General features: G+C 50.1%; 1 protein-coding gene across 1 annotated transcript in view; it reads right to left on the minus strand.

The window, feature by feature from the left end:
• Positions 1-8,442, minus strand: part of LOC115635688 (butyrophilin subfamily 1 member A1-like) — a 45,517-nt gene extending 37,075 nt beyond the window's left edge. The window contains 3 exon segments of the mRNA XM_030534817.1: positions 273-554; positions 8,068-8,121; positions 8,124-8,442. Of these exon segments, the coding sequence (XP_030390677.1) occupies positions 273-554; positions 8,068-8,121; positions 8,124-8,328 (541 nt within the window). The 5' untranslated portion in view covers positions 8,329-8,442.
• Between the last annotated feature and the right edge of the window lie 1,304 nt (positions 8,443-9,746).

Below are 9,746 nucleotides of genomic sequence, written 5' to 3' on the forward strand. Positions count from 1 at the left end.
CCTGGTCCAGCCCACGCTCAGACATCTATACCACAATTTAACAAGTCCTTAGCCTGAGGCCCTTAGCCTGAGCCAGCTGGCCTGGGTCACCAGCGGGCTTTGAATTACAGTGTACACATATGCAAAGGATATTGAGGTTGTTCAGGACTTTACAAGATGTGCTCAGCATATTGAAGGTTCAGGCCAATAAACAGGAGACACAAAGATAAATACTCTCCGCTCATGTCTGCAATGTCTCAGTCTATCCATGTGCGGCACAGACGGGTACTGACCTGCTATTGAAATCTCTGACTCTCTCTCCTGGTTGGGTCGGGGGTTCCTGACAGAGCAGGACACTTTCTGGTTGGACTCTTCTGTTATAACAATGGCTATCTCTGCTTGAAACAGGCCATTGGCCTCTTGGATTATTTTTTCAGAGGCTGATGGTAAGATCTGCCCCCGAAGATCACTCCACTGAGCCTTGGGCTGTGGGTACCATCCAACTGATCGACACACAATCTGGATCCCTCCATCCTGATGTCCCTCCACAGAGATGACAGGAGCAGAGCCCAAACCTACAGAAGAAATAAATGAACTTGTGATAATCTTACAGCGCCCAGTAATGAGCCAAAAGTTTTATTACACAGTTATCAAAAGCCATTTGCTATTAAACTGAGAATTGAATGTGAGTCCATAGATGTGGTTGATTAGTTAAACTGCCCAGATTCCAATCTGATAGAATTAATCTTAATGTCAGGGCTGTTCTATGCACAAACTTGCTCCAATTTAGTTAAAGTGGTTTTTTTAAACCAGTGTAAACCCTCGTGTGGACACATTCACATCAAGGAGGAATCGACTCAAGCTTAATTAATATAAGGCATTTCCAAACCATTTAGGAGTGTCCATATAGGGTGGGCAAACTACAGCCTGCAGTCCCATCCGGCCCGCGGGATCGTTCTGCCTGGCCCCTGAGCTCCTGGCCTGGGAGGCTTGCCGCCAGCCCTTCCCCCATTGTTCCCCCCTCCTCCGCAGCCTCCGCTCACTGCACTGCCCTCACAATGCTCTGGGTGGTGGGGTTATGAGCTCCTGGGGCAGCGCAGCTGCAGAGCCACGGCCTGAGCCGGTGCTCTGTACTGCACGGTCCGTGGCTGGCTCAAGCTGGGCGGCACGGTGCCTGTCGTGGTGCAGCCATGCTGCCAGCCACTGGGGCTCCCGGCAGCGTGGTAAGGGGGCAGGGAGCGAGGGTGGGGGGTTGAATAGAGGGCAGGGGAATTCAGGAGCGGTGGTCAGGGGCCGGGGCAGTCAGAGGGCAGGAACAGGGGTGTTAGATGGGGCAGGGAACCCAGGGGTGGGGGATAGTTAGGAAGGAGAGGGGGGGTTGGATGGGGCGGTGGGGGGCAGTTAGGGGTGGGAGGTCTGGAGGTGGTCAGGGGACAGAGAGCAAGGGGGTGGATAGGGCAGTGGTTGCAGGGGGGCCATCCGGGAACAGGGGGGGTTCGATGGGGCAGGAGTCCCAGAGGGGCCATCAGGGGGCAAGAAGCAGGAGGGGTCAGACAGGGGGCAGGGCTGGGCCATGACTGGCTGTTTGGGAAGGCAAAGCCTCCCTAACTGGCCCTCCATACAATTTCTGAAACCCGATGCAGCCCTCAGGCCAAAAAGTTTGCCCGCCCCGGTATAGACAAACGTTAAATTAATTCACTACCAAAAACCTTTTTACAGGGGAATTCAGGTTGCCTCAGGTGTGCCTTGTACCCTTCCAGAGCACAGAAGCTGGCAGCAGAAAACTGGACTCCTCTGAGAGCCAGGAAACACCCACACTCACACCCACAAAGCACACACATTAGATAACAAAAAAATGCAAGGTTAAGGTAATGCCTTCTGCCCCAGATCACACTTTTACTGATGAGCTAAACTGAAATAAAATGACCTTAATCTAAATTATCTTAATCTGGCTGGTGGGAGCAGCGACCCAGTGGGGGTGGCATGCAGGAGCAGCGGGCAGGTGGCTGGCAGGAGCAGCGAGCAGGCAGCCAGTGGGAGTGGCGAGCGTGGGAGCAGGGAGCAGTTGGCCAGCAGGAGCAGTGGGCAGGTGGTTGGCAGGGGCAGACAATGGGAGCAGTGAGCAGGCGGCCGGTGGGGGTGGCCATTGGGAGCAGCGGACAGGTGGCCGGTGGGTGCATTTTCCCCCCTCCCCCTGCTCATGGCAGGAGCAGAATGCACACAGAAGTACTTATGAACTCTGGGTCTGTGCTGACCAGGCACAACTGTGAGTGGTGTGTTAAGCGAGGGGCAGACTGCAAGAACTTGGCTGTTGGACTCAAGAACCTGAAGCAAAGGACACTGCCCAGCATACTCTGCGGAAGGTGTCTTGCTCATGTGTCTGCGTTCATGAATATCTCTTGTGCTGTTTTCTCAGATTAATGCTAGGTTACTTTTATTAAAGAAACTATTTCTATCTCAGACTCTGTGCTTGTGAGAGGGGAAGAATTGCCTCTTAGAAGAGCCCAGAGGGTAGAGTGAAATTTTCCCACATTACTGGGTGGGGGCTCAAGCCGGTTTTGGTTATATTGTTGAAAAGGAACCCCCTAGATATTGAACCCGGCGCTTCTTGCTGCCCACTCCAACTGGCAGAAGGGCTACATTATTATAGCACTTTTTGATTGTCAGAGTAACTTTTGTCAACAAAAGTTGGCAGTGTAGACAAGGCCTGTTTCAAGGTGGATGGATTTTTTTTTTGATTTTTTTTTTTGAGATGTAATCTGTATCCAGGAGATAATTTGGAACGTGCTGAAACTATATTTGAAAAAAAAATAAATTACACCTGCAAACACTCGCTGGGAGGGGTGATGGGGATAGAAGAGGAGATGGGAACAGGGGTTGGGTCTGCAGCAAGGAATGTGGGTATTATGAGGAGGGAGATAAATTGGAATGGGTGGAAGGGGAGGAAAAAAGGGTTGGGGCTTCCTCAGGTGAGGGAAAGGAGTGGGATGGGAGGGATTTGATATTGTGAGGGGTGACAGTAAAAGTTGTGAGTTTAGGGGCAGGGAGTCCTGTCAGCCCCAAATTCTCCCCTTCCCTGTGCTGAGATCTGGGGGAGCCCTACCCTTTTGCAGGGCTCTGAATTCCTTTTTCTTCCCACTGTATGTCCTGGGATCTGGGAGACCCTGCCACTCTTGGGGTATCTAACCCCCTCATATAATCTGTGCTCACAGGAGAGGGGGGTGGGGGCTAAATATGGTGGAAACGTAAACATCTGAAACGCAGGAAATGAATAGTTAAAATACACATCACCCCTGTGTGGTGCTCCCCTGCTTGGAGCAATGCTGGGCTGCTGGACCTCATCAGCGTTTCGGGAGAGGAGACTGTCCAGTCCCAGCTGCGCTCCAGCCATTGGAATTATGATACCTACGGACAAATTTCACGATGCAAGACAGAAAGGGACCATGACCGGGACATGCTGCAGTGCACGGTCAAAGTGAAGGAGCTGCAAAATGCCTACCACAAGGTGCGGGAGGCAAACCACCACTCCAGCGCTATGCCCATGAGCTGCTGATTCTACAAAGAGCTGGATGCGATACTCGGTGGTGACCCCCACCTCCACTGTGGAGAGCCCTGTGGATACTTCAGGGGCTTCCGTGCCAGTCGAGAGTGGATGGAGCTAGGAGGAGGAGATCTTGGACGAGGCTGAGGAGAAGGAGGGGGACCCAGAGCCAGAAAATGACTTGTTCAGAGATGCGTGTAGCCAGGAGCTCTTGTGTACCCTGGAGGTGGCTAGCCAGTCACAGCCTTCAGAGCTTGTCGAAGTGGAAACAGGAGACAAGGCCCCATGTAAGTGGCTTTGATTTTGGGCGTCGCTGAAGTGAGTTGTTGGGGGAAGGAGGGTTGGAGAAGGCTGGCTTGTTTCTGGGTGCTGAGCTTGCAGGAGAGATTTGCAGAAGGCTGACTTGCATCTGTGCGATGCGCATACCACCACATGTCTAGGCAGAGTGGTGGGACAGGGTGTTGATGGACTCCCTCACTTCATGGGAATCTGCCTCAGAGATCTCCATGAAACTCTCATGGAGGTACTGGGCAATCTGCTGCTGCAGGTTCTTTGGCAGAGCTGCTTTGTTTCTTGCCCCACTAAGGGTAACGTTCCTGCATCACTCGGCCATTCCTTAGGGGTTGTGGGGGGCCATAACTGCACATAGGATAGCGGCATAAGGGTCTGGGTGGAAGCCACATTCTTTGAGATGACCCTCCCTTAATTCCCTGCTCACCCTCAGCAGTGAGATATCTTCCATAATGATCACAGCCTGTGGAAAGTGTGGGGACAGGAATGATTATCAGGCCCCCCCCTACAGTGTTGGCTCTCCCCTAGAGCCACGTGCCCAGTGTACAGCAGGGTCTGGGAGCAGTGATTTCCCCTGCCCCTGTGGCTACTCACCGTTTTGGGGGTCTTGTGGCTTATGTGTGCTTGCCTGGGATCAGCCAGTTAGTGACAGGTGTGTGAGTACTGGCTGTGTTTTAAAGCACTGAATCACTGTTGTCTGTGTTGCAAACAATACTGATTCTGTAAAATGTTGCATTTAAACTTCACAGACCTGACCATGGGAGGCCAGCCTCCCTTATCAGTGGCAGAATGGCTGTGCAGAATTAAGAAGCAGCCATGAAGAACTAAGGAGGACTTTCTGCATGAGATTAGGATGCACTCTGTTGCCGAGAAACAGGAATTGAAGGAGCGGCAGGACAGTGAGAAGAGGGCACGAAAGGAGAATACGGCACACCAGAATGAAGCCTCAGCAGTGAGATATCTTCCACAATGATCACTTCCTGTGGAAAGTGGGGGGGACAGGAATGATTATCAGTGCCCCCTACCAGTGCTGGCTCTCCCCAAGAGCCATGTGCCCAGTGTACAATAGGGTCCGGGAAGAGTGAGTTAGCCTGCTCCTGCGGCTACTCACCATTTTGGGGGTCTTGTGGTTCACGTGTGCTTGCCTGGGGCCAGCCAGTTAGTGAAAGGCGTGTGAATAGTGTTTGTGTTTTAAAACACTGATTCAGTGCTCTGTGTGTTGCAAACGATAGTGCCTCTGTAAAATGTTTCATTTTGATTTCACAAATCTGATCTTGGGAGCCCAGCCTCCCTCTTTTTTATCAATAGCGGAACGGCTGTGCAGGATTAGAAAGCGGCCATGAAAAAGTAGAGAGGACCTTCTGTGTGATGTCATGCTGCACTCCGCAGCCGAAAAACAAGAGTTGAATGAGTGGCGGGACAGCGAGAAGAGGGACCAAAAAGAGAACGCAGCATGCCAGAATGAAGCCACGGAGCAGCTCTTAAAGATTATGGAGTGCCAAGTGGACACGCTCCAGGCACTCCTAGCACTGAAAACTGAGCAGCTCCATGCCCACACTCCCCCGCAGCTGCTGTTGCAAAATTCTTTCCTGTGCGCCATCCCCCTGTCCCACAGCACCAACACACAGTCCAACTCTGTGGATTCCCAGTACCTACTGCACTCAACACCCATTCCTCTGCAGTTTACCCTGCTGAAGTACAGTACCCGCTGCACAGTACTCCAAAGGACAAGGGTCAGGGGTGAAAGTAATTTAAAGGATTTACTGGTAAGCCGGAGTCCTGATCAGGGGCGTGGCCTCAACCAGAAGAGACAGGGCCTTTCGAGATTTAAAGACCCTGGGGCACCAGCTGTGGCTGGAAGCCCCACGGCGTTTAAATCAACCCAGGGCTCTCAGCTGCAGAGGTGGCTGGGAGCCCCCAGGGCTCGGGCAAATTAGTGGCCCAGGGCTCCAGCTGCCACGGAGCTCCAGGCCCTTTAAATCACCACAGGAGCCTGGCAGCTGGAGCTGCAGTGGCGCTTTAAAGGGCCCAGGGCTCCCCGCAGCGGCGGAAGCCCTGGGCCCTTTAAATCACCGCCGCAGAAGCTGGTCCTGTCCGGCGTGGCGTTCTGGTTCTTGCCGGTACATGGTACCGGACCGGACTGGCTTACTTTCACCTCTGACAAGGGTGCACATGACACCTGGACATAAACAAATCTTAAACCATCCCGGGACACCACTTCCCCAGGACCCTCCCTTCCACCATTCCCCACAGCACTGATTTGTTATTCTGTTTGCGTGTCTCCTCCGGTTGTTGCTTTTTAATAAAAGATTTGTTTTGGTTTGAAAGTGACCTTTATTACCTTAACTGAAAGCAAACATACCCCTGCAAGGCAACAGTAAATTTTCTTAAATCTTCACAGTGCATCATCCGCACCAACACAATCACCCCTAGCATTACAAGTACTGCACTCCCGAGCATAGCAACAAACATTAGTGGCTTTCAGCTTCAAATTGCTGCCTCAAAACATCCCTGATCCTTATGGCCCCGTGCTGTGCCCCTCTAATACCCCTAGTTTCTGGCTGTTCAGATTCAGCCTCTAGGTGCTGAGACTCAATGGTCCAGCCCTGAGCAAAGCTTTCACCCTTCCTTTCATATTATGGAGCGTACAGCATGTGGAAATAATCATAGGAATATTGTCATTGGCCAGGTCCAGCCTCTCATATAGGCAGTGCCGGCAGGCCTTGAAACAGCGAAAAGCACACTCAATAATCATCTGCACATGCTCAGCCTGGTATTGAACCACTTCTTGCTGCTGTCAAATTGCCCCCGTGTACGGCTTCATAAGCCAAGGCATTAAGGGGTAGGTGGGGTCTCCAGGATCACAATGGGCATTTTGACTTCTCCTATGGTGATCTTCCGGTCTGGGTAGAAAGTTCCTGCTTTCAGCTTCCTGAAAAGGCCAGTGTTCTGAAAGTTGCATGCGTCATGCACCTTTCTGGACCAGCCTGCTTTAATGTCCATGAAACACCCATGGCGATCCACAAGCACCTGGAGAACCATAAAGAAATACCTATTTTGATTAATGTACTCGGTGGCTAGGTGGTCCGGTGCCAGAATTGGAATATGAGTGCCACCTATCTCCCCTCCGCAGTTAGAGAAGCCCATTTGTGCAAAGCCACTCAAACGTCACGCACGTTGCCCAGAGTCCACAGTCTTTCGCAGCAGGATGCAATTAATGGCCCTCCACACTTCCATCAACACGAGTCCAACAGTTGATTTTCCCACTCCGAACTGGTTAGCGAACAATCAGTAGCTGTCTGGAGTTGCCAGTTTCCACAGTGCAATCGCCACACGCTTCTCCAACAACAAGGCAGATCTTATTTTTGTGTCCCTGTGCTACAGAGCTGGTGCAAGCACATCACACAGTCCGATGAATGTGGCTTTCCTCATTCGAAAGTTCTGCAGCCACTTCTCATCATCCCATATGGGCATGATGATGTGATCCCGCCACTCAGTGCTCGTTTCCTGAGCCCAAAACCGGTGTTCCACTGTAGTTAGCACCTCTATGAATGCCACAAGCAGTTTCATGTCATAGCTATTGCGCGTGGCGAGATCAATGTTAGACAAGTCTTGCCTTTATAGTTTAAGGAACAACTTCACTGCCACTCATGATGTGTTAGTCAGAGCGAGCAGCATATTGGCCAACAGTGCAGGATCCAGTCCTGCAGACTGAAGAGGCGGAGTGCACACTACGCAAACCGTTGAAAGATGGTGCCAAATGTGGAAGGAAGTACAGGGATTGCTGGGATGCAAAGCAATGCATCACAGGGCATTGGGACAAGGCCCAGGATGCCTTGCAACCCCCTCTGCCTTCCCACAACACTTAGCGGCAGAAGAGAAAGACATGCTCTGCGGGTTAGCTTCCCAGAGTTCACTGCTCTGAATGACAATGCAAATGCTGCAAGTGTGAACACGCTATTGTGCAAGCAGCTGACAATGTGAACACACAACAGCGATTTCCCTTTAGCACTTGCCGAGCGGTGCTGTAACTGCTGGTGAAGAAAGTCTGCCACTGTAGACATACCCTGAGTATGCGTCTGGGTTTTAGAGAACTTAGAAAAAATGGATATTACACAGCAAACTAGACTCAATTTTATCCAGAGCAGAGCTGCTGCCTCACTACAGTGAGAAAAATTGTGTCATCTCACAATGAACCCTCTGACTCCAGTTATTACCCTGTTGAAGACATTAAAACATCAGAAGAAGTTACTGACCTGCTACATGTAGTTCCAATATAGCATCTTCATAAGAGACACTGGACTGAAAAAACACTTGTACTGCCCATTGTCAGAGAGTCGGATATTGCGTATTCTCAGAGAAAAACTCATGTTGGTGATGTGGTCTCTTAAAAGCTCAGTTCTTTCTCGATATTCCGGCATCTGCTCTCCATACTCATCCTGCCCATCATGGTACAGGAGCACAGCTAGAGAGAACTGGGATCGGAACCATCTCACCTCCATGTTCTCAGTGCTCATCCTGGGGGAGAGGTGGCAGGGCAGGACAGCCTCCCCACCTAGGGAGGCAATGACTGGGTGGCCAGGTCCAGCCACTGTGAATTGTGCTGTGAAATGTACAATGAAAAAAGGAAATTAAATCAGTGAGGGGCTGGGGCCTGGCGTTAATTCAGCAGTAAGACACACAGTAAGAGAGCACCCTGCATTAGAAGCGAGACTATTTATAGACAAAAGTCTGACAGAGCAAACTTACCATAAACCAATCAAAGGTATGAACATGTTACATTTATCCCAAAGAATTCTCATCTGGCACATGGGACTCTTTGGTAGGTTCCAAAGTCTTTCAAACCTTTCTCTAAGGGTTTGTCCTCTTGGTTAACAGGCCCTGTCACTTTGCAGCCCAAGATCTCGGGCCTCTGGTAAGTTCAAAGCCAACTTTTATATCAAAAATCTTGTTCTCTTGGGCTTCTGGGACCTGGTCTAACCCAGTTTATGCAATTCTCCCGAGGGGTGGTACTTCTCTGGAGCTGTTACCTGTCCCTCAAGTAATTACCCTCCATGGTTTGCAAATACTGAAGGAGATGGGCTAACCCTCCCCCATGGCATAGATTACAATCCCGAAACCACAAAGATACATATAACATGTATAGATACCATTGATAAAAAGGTACAGAAATAAACAGAACATTCATAAGGTGAATTTGATAGTCCCCAAAATGCCGCATGTGGCTGCAATATCTGTCACAGAGAGTTCACACATGAGTGTTATACACTGTCCCTGCTATCACTGAATAGAGCTCTAACTTCTCATAGGCACCCTGGGGATAATGGTACTGGGGGCCTGGTTCTCTGATAGAAAGAGATGAGATTTCCTGCTTTCATATTTATAAGATATGATTATAAGATCAAAAGATTATATGATATGATTATAAGATAGAAAGAGATGAGGAGAAAAGAGATGAGATTTCCTGCTTTCATATTTATAAGAGCATTCTCAGTCTGAACTGACCTCACTTGGTTTGAATTTTGACAGAGAAAGAGACAGAGAGGCACAGAGACATATTCAGGTATGTAATATAAAAAAGTCTGAAACCTTCCTTTTCCTCTTTCATTCAGCCATCTCCCAGCAATGGAATCCACACCATTAAGTCTCACAACCACCCTAGTTGATACAATCTGTAAGAGATTTACTTTCCTCTCATCATCCAGTCCCTCCCTCCAGCCCCCAGCTGCTTCGTCTCATTCACCTTTTGCCTTTTGTCAGACCCTAGACCCAGATCCTGCAAAGACTTTAGCATAAATATAACTTTACACTTTGGTCCTTTTGAATTAATGGGATGTTAAGAGTTTGCAAGGTCAGGGCTCACAATTGTAAGCCCCTCAGGTTTATTCTCTCAGCATCTCTACAGAGCTCAGCACAATGGGGCCCACATCCTCCA

This window comes from Gopherus evgoodei, chromosome 15, assembly GCF_007399415.2.
Source record: "Gopherus evgoodei ecotype Sinaloan lineage chromosome 15, rGopEvg1_v1.p, whole genome shotgun sequence".
NCBI lineage: Eukaryota > Metazoa > Chordata > Testudines > Testudinidae > Gopherus > Gopherus evgoodei.